The 17,648-nt window shown below is 41.1% G+C and overlaps 1 protein-coding gene across 5 annotated transcripts in view; it reads right to left on the bottom strand.

Annotated features, from left to right (window-relative positions):
- Positions 1 to 17,648, bottom strand: part of LOC109400045 (protein roadkill) — a 194,803-nt gene continuing 177,155 nt past the window's right edge. For 2 of the 5 annotated variants that reach the window (XM_062846264.1, XM_019672516.4), the window contains exons 4-7: positions 9,015 to 9,294; positions 8,774 to 8,951; positions 8,389 to 8,710; positions 1 to 2,907 (exon numbers count right to left, since the gene is read on the bottom strand). In XM_062846264.1, coding sequence (XP_062702248.1) covers positions 2,760 to 2,907; positions 8,389 to 8,710; positions 8,774 to 8,951; positions 9,015 to 9,294 — 928 coding nt within the window. In that variant the 3' untranslated portion in view covers positions 1 to 2,759. The remainder of the gene's footprint in view (positions 2,908 to 8,388; positions 8,711 to 8,773; positions 8,952 to 9,014; positions 9,295 to 17,648) is intronic. The other 3 variants (XM_029851787.2, XM_062846265.1, XM_029851788.2) reach the window with 2 other exon arrangements.

Genomic DNA, 17,648 nt, shown 5'->3' with positions numbered 1-17,648 from the left:
TAGGGTTTTCAACTTTCTTTTTATTGTTACGGTACTTTTTGAAATAGTTATTCATAGAGTTATAATCACATATGAAGCTACTAAATTTATTTTTGTTTATCATTTTTAGCCTTTATATCATCAATTCTTACTTTTCTTGTTTGTTTTTTTAGTTTGTCTCAATAATTCTTGTTTTTCTTTCTGCTTTTGTTTAATTTCACAATTTAAATTTTCCGCTGTCTGCCTTAAATAAATTCAGTGTGTCTATGTGTGATTCACTTGTTTGCTCTTCGTTCCTCTATTTCTGTGTTTTTTTTTCTTTTCTCTCTTATCTCTCATTCTCTTGTTGTTGTAGTGTTTCTTGTTTTGTTTTTTTACCTATCAAGTTGTTGTTGTTTGTTTGTTTGTTTGTTAAAAAGTAGCGACTAAAACAAATGTTTATAACTAACAATAGCTTATTTTTTGTATTTTGTTTTTCTTTTCGTTTTTTTATGTGAAGCTGAATTATTTGAAAATTTGAACACCTAATTGTGGAAAGGGGGAAAAAGGAAAATATAATAGTAAACGATTGCAAATCGCATAAAATTACGAAATTTGCTACTAAATATAAAGAGGGGGAAATTACTAAAACTAATCTTTTTACACAGGTATGGATAGGAGCAGTGGGGGTCAGTGGGAAATTGTGAGAAAAATATAAAAGATTTAATTTTAAAATAATCACCTCAAAGAAAATAAGGAAAATTTTCGAACATGAACAATTTTAAAGCATTTTTTTTTCATTTCGGTGTAGAAGCTAAAACAAACGATTAATTTTTTCACATAGATTTTTCAAGATTTTTTTTGTAGTTCCAATATGTTTTTTTTTCGCTGTGCTAAGTAGGGCTCTTTTGCAATATAGTCATTGCACGATTCAAGCGAGAAAAGAATGAATCAACTTAGAAGTTCTGGAGCTTTCTCTGCGCGCTTTCGACAATGTTCTTTTGTTTCTCTTCGGCATTCTCTCTCACGTCTGTCTCGTGTGTCTCGGTTTTCTTCTTAGTTTTCTTTTATTTCATTAATTAATTACATATTATATTAGCTAACATATATAGACAAAAATATCACATTGTATAAATTAATTTAATTTATTTGAATTAAAATGATTTCACTTCCCTCTTTGCCCGTGCTGCCAGCCCAGCTGCTTTACAGACGGGGGACCTTCAGTCTTCGTCATCGTTGCCCTGTCTTTGTCTTTCCTAGCTTGGTGCGCGGCGCTACAATCAATCAAAGCCGGCCTGGAGCGCAGGGCTTTTTCGAGAAAAGCGTTACTTTGACATTTGAGAAGAAAACTCGCGGCGGCGCGGGGAGAAAACCTGCTGGCCTACTGTGCTGTGCTCTCTCTAATATGATCAATTTACCAAGGGGACATTTCTGTTTTGTATTTTTTTAAATCTTTTTAATTTTACGGTTCAATCTGTCAAAAAGGAAACATAACCTAGCAATTATACTCATCCGGAAACGATTTCAGTGTCGGTGTCCCTGCTGCTCTGCGGGTGATTACATCCTCACACTCACACAAATATCCTTCCTATATACTCTGCGCGCGCTGAGCGATTTCAGTGTTTTCCGATGTTTCGTTTTCTGATCTTTTTTGTATGATTAATTATCGATTTTGCAGTATCGCATCACTACTACTAAGAGAATCCTACTAACGAGAGACTATCAAGAAACTAGATTTTCTATAGAATTAAAGCAAACAACTGCTCGATTTTTTGTTGACCGTTCCATACTCTGGTTCCCCATCCATCCGTCGTCGGGTCCCATGCTGCCTCGAGTTGCTCCTATTGCAAACAGATGTCACCACTTTGTCGAACGCTGGAACTGATGCCGTCGATAGCAGAAGCAGCAGCAGCAGAACTGGCAACACGGCGCTGCAGTTGTTGGTGATTGTTACTGACGCTGGATTGAATGAGAAACTGCTTCAGCGACTTGTGATGACAGTTGATATTGACGACGACACCGTCGCCGCCTGCTTCGCCGCGCAATGTTGCATCCGACTCGGTTGATGGTGACGAACACGTGGACGACGACGTTGTCGTGGAGGTGTTGCTGCTCTGCATTTCAAGCTGCTGGCGCAGCTGCGAATAGTTGTTAAGATTCAAATTTCTTCCGATTGTGGCCACGGTGACGGCATCGGCCACAGCTGCGGCAACGGCATTGGCCAAGCCAGCGGCGATGTCGCTCACGTTCACGTTCATGTTGTTCGCTGATGATACGGACTTTTTACAGCCTGCTTTGATGAGACTGGCCGTCGCCATTTTGCTATTGGTAGCACTGACAGCCAGTTGCTGTTTTAGGAGACCGCCGGCAGATGGGGGTGCTGCTCGAGAGCTGACGGGATTGTTGCTGCTGCTGCTCGGATTGGTCAGGTGGTTGATGAGCAGCGATGACGACGAGCTGGCTGACGGCTTCCGCGATGGCAGCGGCTTCTGGAGCAGTTGGGTGGTGATCGGTGCCATGGCCGGTGAACTTGCCGGCGACGGAACAACCGATGGTGGTGGGGATGACGTCAATTGGAACAAACTGACAGCAGCGGTGGATGGGTGGTTGCTATTGTTGTTGTTGTTGTTGTGGGTTGATAGTGATGATAACAAACACGATGATGATGCGGATGATGGTGGCGATGATGGTAGTGATGCTGATGACGATGATTGTTGTTGTTGTTGTAGTTGTTGTTGAGTGATACTAGCTGGTGACGGCGTCGTTGACATCACGGACTGTACGGATGTCAACATTTTATTTCAGCTCATCTTCACCCGCTTGCGGGGCGGACCGATCGGTGGTATCTGCTGCGTGGCTAGGGCGCGAAATGCTTCGTTTATCAGGTGAGGGTGCGTCGTCACCATGTTCTTCCAGCCCACGGTTTCCATCACATCTGTCGCATGACTGCTGGGAAATGGAGAGAAGGGTGTAGGTTTAGAATGATTTTTGTGTATCAAGCTACAATTGAGCAAGATGCGCGGTTTGTTGGTTTGGGAACCCCTGTTACGATAGTGACGTTCATTATGACAGTCGGATTTGATAGGTTACTATAGAGGCTTGCAGCAAAAACCTAACCTCATCAAATTCTCATACGATATTGTAAACATTGCCCTCAAATTTTTTTTTAGGGCAAGGACGGCTTCATGGACCGACGCCGAAGGAAAGACAGAGAAGGAGATAGTGATGACGTCAGCGTGCAAGCTCCCATATATCACTGAGTAGGCCGAGCCGTTGACAACAAGCAAGAAGCCATGGTCCACTGCACGAATTTATTCTGGCCTGCTTACTCTCACGCGAAATTTGACGTTTGAGCGGTGTCGGCACCGCTCAAACGTCAAATTTCGCGTGAGAGTAAAGCCTGGAACACATAGCGTCCGTTCCGTCGAGGTTTGCGTTTTTTTGACAGTTTTCCCATGGGAAATGTGTCAAACTACTGTCACGCACACGCAAACGGATGCATTGTGTGGGGCACTTAAGCAGGCCAGCATAAATTCGTGCAGTGGACCATTGCAAACAATTTGACATAGGATTGAAGAAAACTTTAGTCTGCATTTTCGACGGATAGTATCTTAGCTGCACGATCTATTTACATCGATGACAGAAAGAAGTAATGCGCGCAAAGACATCCGGATATTGTTGATTAATACCCAAGGAGTGATTCGATCGGTCAAGGAATGGAAAAGAACTGCGATCGGGTACAATAGAGAGCATAATAACATCAGCAAAGACCTTAAACAGGACCTGCTGAAAGAGTGCGACCTTCTAGCCTAGTGACGAAGCGCGGTGAATACGCACAAGGAGGAGAGGTCCAAACGGATAGCTTTTTCTTTGCCGGGAGCTCGACAGTGGCGCACGAGATCATTCTGCTCACCGGAGCCGTATGTGAAAGGGCAGACCGCCCTATAACTCATGCTGCATGGCCAAAACCGAAGACCACTTTATCAAGAAGACTTGCAGCACTGCTGGAAATCGGGAGTCACTTTTAGCAGCGCTGCCCACGGATCAAGGTGGAACTATTAATGATAGTGTGAGTAAGTCTTCATACAGGCACCAACACAATCTTACACTTGGTACTTACACAAAAGTACCACCTTATCTCAACAGGCGGCGGTGCCGTCGGTGACACTAGCCGTTAGTATGGGAAAACAGCAGAGTTCCATGTCTTCTTGATAAAGTAGTCTTCGCCAAAACACAAAGCGCGGCCCGCTGGGGGGCAAGCAGTCGACGACTGCCTGTCTAAGGCAAAGGCAACGGTCAGCGCGAGTAGTAAGGTGCCAAAGCTGGTTACAAAACGCTTACGGGCACCCCAAGGCAAGGAGCACGAGCCCTTAAAGGTTAAATAACCAAGACCAGGAACCAGCCAGCCCAGGGGAAAGAGATCCCCTGGATTATGGTAGGAAAGAAGGAAGAAGCTAGACTAAGAGCCAGTCCACAAGCGCGACAAAGGGGATGCGCTGCCCCTCAAGGCGGAGGCGGCTAGATACGCCCATGTATGTATGTAGGATCACGAGTGAAGAAAAACGACTTGATGTTCAAAGCATCCGGCCCACCTGGATAGGATAGATGATGCTCGTGATGAAGCAGAAGGCTGCCAAAAAAGGCATCTCCTACAAGGTACTAGCCCAAGTGGGAGCTCCGATCCACTCCTCGACACGCCAGCCGGTTGAGATATTGGACGGAGCGGGGTTGTTGAGAGCCACCAACCAAAAAAGAGAGGAACTGCCCGCAATCGAGGTGGCTGAGCAGCAGCTTGGAAAGATCAGCGACATTGCGTCCCCAAAGTCTAATATTAGTAGGGACCTGAAAACGGTCCTGTTGTGACTTTGTAAGTCGATGGATGAGGCCAAGGAGGATCACGTGAGACTCGTGAAGACTGCAGCAGCGGCGAAACATGTGAAAGAAAAGGTTACGAAGTCTACCAAGACGGAGGCCTTCGCTTGAAGCACTTGAAGAAGCGGGTGAGGCAGCATCAGGTGAGGAGCTGTCTGACGCTGCCCGCAAGGCTACAGGGATAATAACCCCGAAGGTCGGCAGTATACCAACAAGTTTGGCCCCAGCCAAGCGTCCCGGAAAGCTGGGAAGGGTGGGCCTGAAAAAGCTGGCCCGTCACGGATGGAAAGGAACAGAGAGTTGCGACCGTTGTTAGTCCCTCAGCAACCACAGAGTAGGGCGAATCGAGGGGAGGACTCCCCTTGGACGCAGGTCGAGCGGAAGAAGACGAGGAAAAAGCCGCAGGTCGAGGAAGTCAGGGACGCCAAACCGAGAAGGCGTAAGAGAGTAGGTGCCAAGCGCGAGAAAGGCGACGCCCTCGTCATCAAGACCGAACAGTCAAAGTAGTCGGACGTCTTAAAGGCGATGCGAAGCGACGCCAAGTTCGTGGATCTGGGAGCCGACGTGCGCAGTATCAAACGTACTCGTACGGGCGAGATGATCCTGGAGCTGAAGCGCGTTAAGGAGGGTGGAGCGTGGAGGTGAGGGCTCTCACACAAGAGGCGACCCTGAAGGTGAAAAACCTACACGAGGTAACCGAAGTGGCAGAGCTCGTCAGGTTCAGGTGGCCGCCGCAGCCGTTAGGCTACGAACGGAGCCGGGAGGGACACAGGTAGCTTTGGTTCAGCTACCTGTAGTGGATGTAAAAAATCTCTTGAACAGGGAGGATTAAGGTAGACTGGTGCGTATGTCATCTGACGTTCCACGAGCCATCGGAGGTTTGTTTCAGGTATCTGGAACCAGGACACAAGACATGGGACTGCAAATGCCCTTACAGGAGCAAACTATGTAGGAGATGCGGCACCGAAGGCCATATAAGGCACATGGCTACACGAGTCCACGCATTTGTCTGATCTGTACCGGGAAATCCGTGAACAACAGGCATCCAACGGGTGGTCTAAGGTGCCCGGCCTTCAAGAAAGCCGCAGTGAACAAATCACAGTGCAAGTAACGCAGCTGAACCTGAACCACTGTGACACGGCTCAGCAACTGCTTTGTCAGGCGGTTTCTGAGTGGGGGACGGATATCGCCATCATAGCGGACCCATACTGTATACCCACCGGCAACGGCAATTGGATCGCGGATGGGTCCGGCGATATGGACGACGGGTAAATACCCCGTCCATGAGCTGGTGTCTGCTACCTATGAAGGCTTCTTCTGTAGCTGTTGTGCGCCTCCGCGGTAGCCGATCGAGTAGTTCACGCAGATGCTGGACTGTATGACGACCGGGCTAATAGGGCTAAGGCCGGTGGTAATAGAGGGTGACGTTAATGCCTGGGCCGTGGAATGGGGAAGCCGTTTCACGAACCAGTGTGGGGTCAAATCCTGCTAGAGATACTGGCCATACTAGATGTCGACCTGGCTAATGTCGGTACTAAAAGTACCTTTAGTCGGAACTGTGCAGAATCGATTATTTACGTTACTTTTTGTAGTCTTGACCCAACAAGTAGTTCGAACTAGAGAGTAGACGATCGATCACATCGATCACCTGGCGGTTCGCTACAGTATGGAGGACTACGACAACAGCAGGCAGCGGGTAGAAAAAGAGAAGGCTAGGCCAAGGCCAAGCCCACGCAGGTGGAAGACATCATACTTCGATGAAGGGGTATTTAGGGAAACCTACTTGGTTTAGACGGCGACGAGTTGGTCGCGGTGCTCTCGCGTGCGTGCGATCCGACCATGCCTAGGCGAGTCCACTCTAGAAATGGGATACCTCCAGGCTTACTGGTGAACTCAAGGCGATTGCGGGCCTGCGCTACGCCTGCTTGCGAGCTAGGCGGCAGATGCAGCGAGCACGATCTGAGGAAGAGCGAAACGAACGGCAGCTTGTGTTCACCGCTGCAAAAGCCGCGCCAAGATAAGGGCAAGCAAAAAGGCCTGCTTCGAGGGTCTCTGTCAGAGTGCCAATGCGAATTCGTGGGGGATGCCCACAGGGTCGTGATGTGTAATGGCTCCTACAGAGCAATCTCTAGAGATGTTGGAGGGGATTATCGAGGAACTTTTACGCGTTATGATCCTAGTCCTTGGCCTCCTTTCATAGGGCAGCAGGGGACTGGGGCTGGTGATGAAGAGAGGGTCACCGATGTGGATCTTACGGGGATAGCAAAGTCCCTTAGCGTATGTAAGGCCCCAGATCTTGACGGAGTTCCGAACCTGGCCTTAAAAGTAGCTATTGCAGAGGCTCCCGAGATGTTTAGGTCTGCTATGCAGCAATTCCTGAACGAGGGAGTGTTCCCAGAAGTATGGAAGAGGCAGAGCCTGGTTCTATTGCCAAAGGCGGGGAAATCACCGGAGACCTGTCAGCATATAGACCATTATGCTTGATCGACACGGCGGGGAAAGAGCTCGAAAAGATCATTTTCAACAGAGTTTTGAGGTACACCGAGGGTGCAAATGGTCTCTCGAGTAGCTAGTACAGCTTCCGGAAGAGAAGGTCGACCGTTACAAAAACCGCCGGAATAGCGCTTCAGTTTAAGAGAATGGGGATTCGCTTCTGTGCAGTAGTGACTCTGGATGCAAGGAACGCGTTCAATGGCGCCAGTTGGCCAGCTATTGCCGTTGCGCTACTGCGTCTGGGGATACCCGGGTACCTGTACAAGATTCTCGGAAGTTACTTGCAAAATTGAATACTAGTTTACGGCACAGAGGTGGGTGGGAAGTGCTTCCACATAACCTCAGGAGTCCAGCAAGGTTCCATCCTGGGTCCGGTGTTATGGAATGTCATGTAGATACGACGCGGTGTTGAGGTTAGAGTTCCCGGTGGGAGTGGAGATTGTCGGCTTTGCTGGCGACATTACGCTCAAAGTCTACGGTGAGTCGATCGAAGAAGTGGAGTTGACTACCATCCACTAGATCAATGTTGTGGAGGCGTGGATGAGGTCCAGGAAACTGGAGTTGCTTACCACAAAACTGAGGTGATGGTTGTGAACAACCGGAAGTCTGAGCAGCAAGCGGTGATCAGTGTAGGAGATTGCACTATTACGTCGAAGCTCTTCGTCAAATACTTGGGCGTGATAATCACCGAAAGTTCACCTTCGGTAGCTGCGTTGATTACGCATGTAAAAGAACCTCCACAGTTATAGTGCCACTGTCCCGGATGATGTCCAATAGCTCTGCGGTGTACGCCACAAACCTTTTGCTGTACAAGAGTGGAACTAACTACTCTTAACACAAGTAGGACGTTGGGGTCAATATGACCCAGACAGGCACCTTGAACGTGCACTACGCCATCATGGTGCGTAAATCCTAATATTTTAGAAGGATCAATCAAACTTTAGCTTAAGAAACTGTTGTTCAGCTAGTTCTGTTCCTTGAGAACTGACCATCCTCAAAACAGTCACATCCGCCCCAACAATTGCCCCAAAGTTGAACAAAAATAAACCGCAAAAGCAAACTTACGTGTTGATGAAGTCTATCGTTTGCGCCTTCAGCTGGTCGGCACTGTGCAGGTCGGCCAGGATCAGCGTTTCGGCGGCCGTCTCGACCGACAGGTTAACACAGAGCGCTTCTTCACACATCACTTTCAGCTTCTCGAGGGCGTACTTGTCCGCCGCGGCCAGCAGGTCGTCCGCCATCTTGTCCAGGTTGGGCGCCTTGCCGGTGTAGATAAACCGGAGCATCTCCTTTAATACTTCGTGGTCGACGTCGGTGATGGCCACGCGATTCTGCTTGCGTTCCTCCATCTCGTGCTCGAACATGGCCGCAAACACGGGACTGCGGGCTGTGCGTGGGATCAAATTCAGAGTTAATTGAGTATCAAAATGGGACATCCCACACAACTTACCAGCTAGGATTGCTTTGTGAACTTGGAACTCCCGGCCCCCGACCGCCAGTGTGACGTCGCTGAACTTTTCACTGTCGAACAGCAGGCCCAGGTCCTCCGAAAGTTTGCATTCTGGCACTTTGAATTGGATGATATTACTCTGTCCGGAAATGTTGACGCTGTCCGCGACCACACTGACCTGTTAAAAAGATGGACGATTAATGTTACGGTCGGAAGCCTTTTGCTTTTCTCAGGAACGCACCTCGCAGAATATCGTGAGTTTGTCTTCGGGCAGGAGACCGTTGGCTTCGTCCAGCAGGAAGTCCCGCCGGATGAACTTTTTGAAGCCCCAGTCCTTGCCCTGGACGAACCGGTACGCCCGCTGGGATTCCATCGCTTTGGTTTCCTCCCGTTTGGCGTTCAGGATCGAGAATTTGAACTTGGCCCGGACTTCGGATTTGTTGCAGGACACCAGCAGCAGGTAGAGCGAGAGGTAGTCTTTGCTTTCCTCGTCGAGGCCTTTGGGATTCACGCGCAAACACCTGTAAGTGGGATGAAGACAGATTGGAGAAATATTTAGTTTAACGGACGATTCAAGTGGAAATATCAAGCAAAATGCTACAATGGGATTTTGTTTGTTTCTATGCTATCGATTGTTTTCAAACAAGCACTTAGATTTGGACTAATTCTGCGTTAAAGTTCCAAATTTTAAATTCCACAAGCAACTTTATTTGAATATGCCCCTCGCAGATGCTCCAGATTTTTTCTACGAGCTCCTCTGTAACACATTGTGTGAATTTGTCGGGAGTGGGATTCGATCTAAGGTGCTCTGCGAAATATTCACGTGATTTAACCATCACACAAGATTACCCAGGTAACAATTTCATGCTGTACAAACGTTTTTGCAACTATTTTAAAGCAGCCTTCACTTAAACAAAGGCTGATCACAAGATGTACAATCCTTTATTCAGCTCTTAAACATCTAATTTTGGTGATTTTATTCGACCTTCAGCTAATTTGAGGTTATTGAAAGGCTGATTTAAGGCTTAATATGTGCTTAATCAGTATTCAATGAAAAATAAAAAAAAAAAACAACAACAATGTAAGCTTATTTTTACAATTTCCGACTTTCTCCTTTCCGAAGAGATGTTTTAGAATCCTTTAATTAATCTATGTGAAACCTGAGAATTGAACTCGGCACTCCTGATTTATAGTCACTTACCTTAGCATCTACACCACATGCACATCCTCGAAAACGAGAGCATTACTTGTTTTGTCTGATTAATCAAGAGAATAAGCTGAACTAAGCCTGTATTGAGGTTGAAGAAACTATGTTGACTCTTCCAAAACAATGCTTGGATCAGCAGTCAAAAATTATTTGAATAAACTTGATATTCAGCCATCTATGTACATATTGCTGATTGAAGAAGTTGAACAAGTCATACTTCAGACCAATATTCAGCTGCCATTGTGTTCAGCCTCTGAAACTATTACCCTCCCAATATTCAACGAATACTCTCACATTTCATCAGTTATTGTTACATGGATAGTTCCACAGACATCCACAGGATCTTCAAAGACTCCAAAAACAATGGGAAACTTTCAGAAATTCATTCAACGATATATCGAAGGACCTTTTCTTAAAAAAAAACCCCTAAATTTCTTAATTAAGGTCTGAGGTCAAGCTCGTCCGTTAAAAAATTGATATTGTCACGTGTTGTCGTTTAGAAAGCACGTTGTAGTTCTCTCAGAGAGGAAAACTTTTCCGCCTGATCAAGGGTGGCAGGGTGGCCAAGATTGTGTGGAAGGAATCCCTAAAATGTTACGACATGAATCAGTATCATAACTCTGGTTTCTATTGAGCTCTTGGTAATCAGGTTTTCTTATAACATTTATATGTAAGTTTTGTATAATTATTCAAGCAAGTGAATAGTTGTATTCGACATATTTGAATAACATACATTCTGAAGAAAATAATTGTAATAATAACTGTGGCAGGGCTCATAAAACAGTAAGCTGAGAAGCAGGCCGTGTTCCAGTGTACATACGTTAGGTGAAGAAAAAATAAGAAAAATAAGCTGCTTTATAGTAATGAAAAGTAATGAAAATATCAGGGCAAGGATAGTTAGTATGGAATTACTCACGATTAAATTATTGTCAGTTTTGTATAATAAGCAAAGTTAGTACCAACAATCTTTTGATGCCTGACAATTCATAGCAGCTTCATCAAAACTATATAATATCACACAAAATAAAATCATAATTGTTGTACATTTTGCCGAGTGGCAGAAACATGATCATTGGCAACCACGAAAACGATGATCCGTGCACATTGATTTCTATTATGTCTTTACTCTCCTGCAAACCATAGCACAGAGCAAAAGGAAAGAAAAATCGCAAGAGACCAATACACGACATAACGGATTTGACGTTTGAACGGGTGCGTATTGACTAAAAATAAACTCGTTTTTAGGCTGCCTTGATAACACAGCACCGCTCAGGCGTCAAGCGGGGAAACAATTGCATCGGTCGGTACATACAATGCTCAGCCAGCTTGTTTAGAGAGGAGAGAACAATGAAGCACGGTAAAGCGGGTGCGTTTGGTAGCTGCTGAAACAGTAACAGTTGTTTTGGAAATAATTTCATGCTGTTCGAGCAAATTGCTCGAATATACAAACATTCAATGATATTATTTATGAGCAGTTTGAAGTTTGTATGAATAAATATAATAAAATGTAAAAGCTTTCCTCGAATTAGCTCAGCAAACTCAAATATTCATTAGAATTCCCAAATAATCACAAAATATCGAGGAATACTCTAAAACTTTTCAAGAATCCTCGAATAAGCTCAGCAAACTCAAATATTCATTAGAATTCCCAAATAATCATAAACTATCGAGGAATACTCTAAAACTCTTCAAGAATCCTCGAATTAGCTCAGCAAACTCAAATATTCATTAGAATTCCCAAATAATCACAAAATATCGAGGAATACTCTAAAACTCTTCAATAATCCTCGAATTAGCTCAGCAAACTCAAATATTCATTAGAATTCCTAAATAATAACAACAATTCGAGGAATACTCTAAAACTCTTCAAGAATCATCAAATAAGCTCAGCAAACTCAAATATTCATTAGAATTCCCAAATAATCAAAAAATATCGAGGAATACTCTAAAACTCTTCAAGAATCCTCGAATAAGCTCAGCAAACTCGAATATTCATTAGAATTCCTAAATAATAACAACAATTCGAGGAATACTCTAAAACTCTTCAAGAATCTTCGAATAAGCTCAGCAAACTCAAATATTCATTAGAATTCCCAAATAATCATAAACTATCGAGGAAGACTCTAAAACTCTTCAAGAATCCTCGAATTAGCTCAGCAAACTCAAATATTCATTAGAATTCCCAAATAATCATAAACTATCGAGGAAGACTCTAAAATTCTTCAAGAATCCTCGAATAAGCTCAGCAAACTCAAATATTCATTAGAATTCCCAAATAATCACAAAATATCAAAGAATACTCTAAAACTCTTCAAAAATCCTCGAATAAGCTCAGCAAACTCAAATATTCATTAGAATTCCCAAATAATCATAAACTATCGAGGAAGACTCTAAAACTCTTCAAGAATCCTCGAATTAGCTCAGCAAACTCAAATATTCATTAGAATTCCCAAATAATCATAAACTATCGAGGAAGACTCTAAAACTCTTCAAGAATCCTCGAATAAGCTCAGCAAACTCAAATATTCATTAGAATTCCCAAATAACCACAAAATATCGAGGAAGACTCTAAAATTCTTCAAGAATCCTCGAATAAGCTCAGCAAACTCAAATATTCATTAGAATTCCCAAATAATCACAAAATATCAAAGAATACTCTAAAACTCTTTAAGAATCCTCGAATAAGCTCAGCAAACTCAAATATTCATTAGAATTCCCAAATAATCACAAAATATCGAGGAATACTCTAAAACTCTTCAAGAATCTTCGAATAAGCTCAGCAAACTCAAATATTCATTAGAATTCCTAAATAATAACAACAAATCGAGGAATACTCTAAAACTCTTTAAGAATCCTCGAATAAGCTCAGCAAACTCAAATATTCATTAGAATTCCCAAATAATCACAAAATATCGAGGAATACTCTAAAACTCTTCAAGAATCTTCGAATAAGCTCAGCAAACTCAAATATTCATTAGAATTCCCAAATAATCACAAAATATCGAGGAATACTCTAAAACTCTTCAAGAATCCTCGAATAAGCTCAGCAAACTCAAATATTCTTTAGAATTCCTAAATAATAACAACAAATCGAGGAATACTCTAAAACTCTTCAAGAATCCTCGAATTAGCTCAGCAAACTCAAATATTCTTTAGAATTCCTAAATAATAACAACAAATCGAGGAATACTCTAAAACTCTTCAAGAATCCTCGAATAAGCTCAGCAAACTCAAATATTCTTTAGAATTCCTAAATAATAACAACAAATCGAGGAATACTCTAAAACTCTTCAAGAATCCTCGAATTAGCTCAGCAAACTCAAATATTTATTAGAATTCCCAAATAATCATAAACTATCGAGGAAGATTCTAAAACTCTTCAAGTATCCTCGAATAAGCTCAGCAAACTCAAATATTCATTAGAATTCCCAAATAATAACAACAAATCGAGGAATACTCTAAAACTCTTCAAGAATCATCGAATAAGCTCAGCAAACTCAAATATTCATTAGAATTCCCAAATAATCACAAAATATCGAGGAATACTCTAAAACTCTTCAAGAATCTTCGAATAAGCTCAGCAAACTCAAATATTCATTAGAATTCCCAAATAATCACAAAATATCGAGGAATACTCTAAAACTCTTCAAGAATCTTCGAATAAGCTCAGCAAACTCAAATATTCATTAGAATTTCCAAATAATCACAAAATATCGAGGAATACTCTAAAACTCTTCAAGAATCCTCGAATAAGCTCAGCAAACTCAAATATTCATTAGAATTCCTAAATAATAACAACAAATCGAGGAATACTCTAAAACTCTTCAAGAATCATCGAATAAGCTCAGCAAACTCAAATATTCATTAGAATTCCCAAATAATCACAAAATATCGAAGAATACTCTAAAACTCTTCAAGAATCCTCGAATAAGCTCAGCAAACTCAAATATTCATTAGAATTCCTAAATAATAACAACAAATCGAGGAATACTCTAAAACTCTTCAAGAATCCTCGAATAAGCTCAGCAAACTCAAATATTCATTAGAATTCCCAAATAATCACAAAATATCGAGGAATACTCTAAAACTCTTCAAGAATCTTCGAATAAGCTCAGCAAACTCAAATATTCATTAGAATTCCCAAATAATCACAAAATATCGAGGAATACTCTAAAACTCTTCAAGAATCCTCGAATAAGCTCAGCAAACTCAAATATTCTTTAGAATTCCTAAATAATAACAACAAATCGAGGAATACTCTAAAACTCTTCAAGAATCCTCGAATAAGCTCAGCAAACTCAAATATTCTTTAGAATTCCTAAATAATAACAACAAATCGAGGAATACTCTAAAACTCTTCAAGAATCCTCGAATTAGCTCAGCAAACTCAAATATTCATTAGAATTCCCAAATAATCATAAACTATCGAGGAAGATTCTAAAACTCTTCAAGAATCCTCGAATGACCTCAGCAAACTCAAATATTCATTAGAATTCCTAAATAATAACAACAAATCGAGGAATACTCTAAAACTCTTCAAGAATCCTCGAATAAGCTCAGCAAACTCAAATATTCATTAGAATTCCCAAATAATCACAAAATATCGAGGAATACTCTAAAACTCTTCAAGAATCTTCGAATAAGCTCAGCAAACTCAAATATTCATTAGAATTCCCAAATAATCACAAAATATCGAGGAATACTCTAAAACTCTTCAAGAATCCTCGAATAAGCTCAGCAAACTCAAATATTCTTTAGAATTCCTAAATAATAACAACAAATCGAGGAATACTCTAAAACTCTTCAAGAATCCTCGAATAAGCTCAGCAAACTCAAATATTCTTTAGAATTCCTAAATAATAACAACAAATCGAGGAATACTCTAAAACTCTTCAAGAATCTTCGAATAAGCTCAGCAAACTCAAATATTCATTAGAATTTCCAAATAATCACAAAATATCGAGGAATACTCTAAAACTCTTCAAGAATCCTCGAATAAGCTCAGCAAACTCAAATATTCATTAGAATTCCTAAATAATAACAACAAATCGAGGAATACTCTAAAACTCTTCAAGAATCATCGAATAAGCTCAGCAAACTCAAATATTCATTAGAATTCCCAAATAATCACAAAATATCGAAGAATACTCTAAAACTCTTCAAGAATCCTCGAATAAGCTCAGCAAACTCAAATATTCATTAGAATTCCTAAATAATAACAACAAATCGAGGAATACTCTAAAACTCTTCAAGAATCCTCGAATAAGCTCAGCAAACTCAAATATTCATTAGAATTCCCAAATAATCACAAAATATCGAGGAATACTCTAAAACTCTTCAAGAATCTTCGAATAAGCTCAGCAAACTCAAATATTCATTAGAATTCCCAAATAATCACAAAATATCGAGGAATACTCTAAAACTCTTCAAGAATCCTCGAATAAGCTCAGCAAACTCAAATATTCTTTAGAATTCCTAAATAATAACAACAAATCGAGGAATACTCTAAAACTCTTCAAGAATCCTCGAATAAGCTCAGCAAACTCAAATATTCTTTAGAATTCCTAAATAATAACAACAAATCGAGGAATACTCTAAAACTCTTCAAGAATCCTCGAATTAGCTCAGCAAACTCAAATATTCATTAGAATTCCCAAATAATCATAAACTATCGAGGAAGATTCTAAAACTCTTCAAGAATCCTCGAATGACCTCAGCAAACTCAAATATTCTTTAGAATTCCTAAATAATAACAACAAATCGAGGAATACTCTAAAACTCTTCAAGAATCCTCGAATAAGCTCAGCAAACTCAAATATTCTTTAGAATTCCTAAATAATAACAACAAATCGAGGAATACTCTAAAACTCTTCAAGAATCCTCGAATAAGCTCAGCAAACTCAAATATTCTTTAGAATTCCTAAATAATAACAACAAATCGAGGAATACTCTAAAACTCTTCAAGAATCCTCGAATAAGCTCAGCAAACTCAAATATTCTTTAGAATTCCTAAATAATAACAACAAATCGAGGAATACTCTAAAACTCTTCAAGAATCCTCGAATAAGCTCAGCAAACTCAAATATTCATTAGAATTCCCAAATAATCACAAAATATCGAGGAATACTCTAAAACTCTTCAAGTATCCTCGAATAAGCTCAGCAAACTCAAATATTCATTAGAATTCCCAAATAATAACAACATATCGAGGAATACTCTAAAACTCTTCAAGAATGCTCGAATAAGCTCAGCAAACTCAAATATTCAGAATTCCTAATTAATCACAAAAAATCGAGGAATGCTCTCAAACTTTTCAAGAATCCTCGAGCAAGCTCTGTGAACTCAAATATTATCCAAATTGATTGACGCATGACAAAATTCGGTTAACATTTGGAAGTGGCCACATACCATGGGGCATAAATTTAGGGTATTGCTCAGTGTATCTGAACAGGAAAGTCATAAGTGAATTGACTTCCAACGAACTTGATATATTATTTAGTATTAGTAAGTTGTGCATTTGGTATATATTCGAGCAGTCAAAGCGTGTTCCACTAAACGCACCGTGGGAGCAAACGCAGAGCAACATACAGAGGATCATCATTGTGAGCAACATAGGGTTGCCATCTTTGGCTAAACGAAGTACGAGATTGGAATAGAACTTTTTTCGGTCGATCCAGGATCTTTTCTCATTGGATAATATATTCTGGACTTCCTTGGTTATAGAGTGAATTCCTCACAAACGAAAAATGATCGATTGGCAAAGTAAGCTCTCAACCAATAACCGAGGAAGTTCTCATAGAAAACTAAAGCAGGCTCAGTTCCATTTTGGTCGTTACTTTAGAAAGATGAAAAATATTCTAAAGCGAAATAAATAACTATATGTAATATGTAAATATTATTGTTAGAAATGCAACTATGCGTGTTATGCGCATGACCAATCCTGGTAACCCTGAACCCCACCACAATTCAATGTGCTCTTGTTTGTCTGTTACGAGCGGAGAAAATGAGAAAATAATTTCTCTCATATGAGAGAAGTTTCATAACACTTTTTAGATTTTTACTGAAATGAAATGTAGACTACTAAAAATGTACCATAGTTAGCGTACTTTTTTTTGGACTAAAATGATCATAAGAAATATCCTCAGAGATTGTCGGGACGATTTTGCGATCAAATGCCTCTAATTACTTCAAATATTAGAAACAAGTGTCAAGGTGGCGAAAACAGCTTTTGACAACAGTTTACTCTTTTCTAATAAATTCAAATTTGGCTAAGTCTAAGATCATGAAATTTTAACTGAATATTCTAAAATATATTTTGAAGAGATTGTCTTGTGGAAATTGTAATATTTGGCTTCATATTCGAGATATTACGATTGAAGTTCCGAAAATCGAAGAATCCTCTCTCTCTCACGAGGAGCGTGACCTCAGACCTTAAGAGCTGCTCCAGAATGTTCCTCAATGAGTTCCCTCGAGATGTTATTTTAGGGTTTCCCAATTTCATCAGGGGTGTTCCTTCAAAAAGTTCCTTGATTATTTCTAAAAAAAGGTATCCAAGGTATTAAATGGTATTTCATCGGTGATGTTTCTAGTGATTTGAATTTGAATTCTTCAAAAAATCTCTGAAAGACATGTCTATTTAACCCTTAATCCAACTAAGATGTTAGACTA

Source organism: Aedes albopictus, chromosome 1 (genome assembly GCF_035046485.1).
Source record: "Aedes albopictus strain Foshan chromosome 1, AalbF5, whole genome shotgun sequence".
In the NCBI taxonomy this organism is placed as follows: Eukaryota; Metazoa; Arthropoda; class Insecta; order Diptera; family Culicidae; genus Aedes; species Aedes albopictus.
This window is presented reverse-complemented; position numbering and strand designations above follow the sequence as displayed.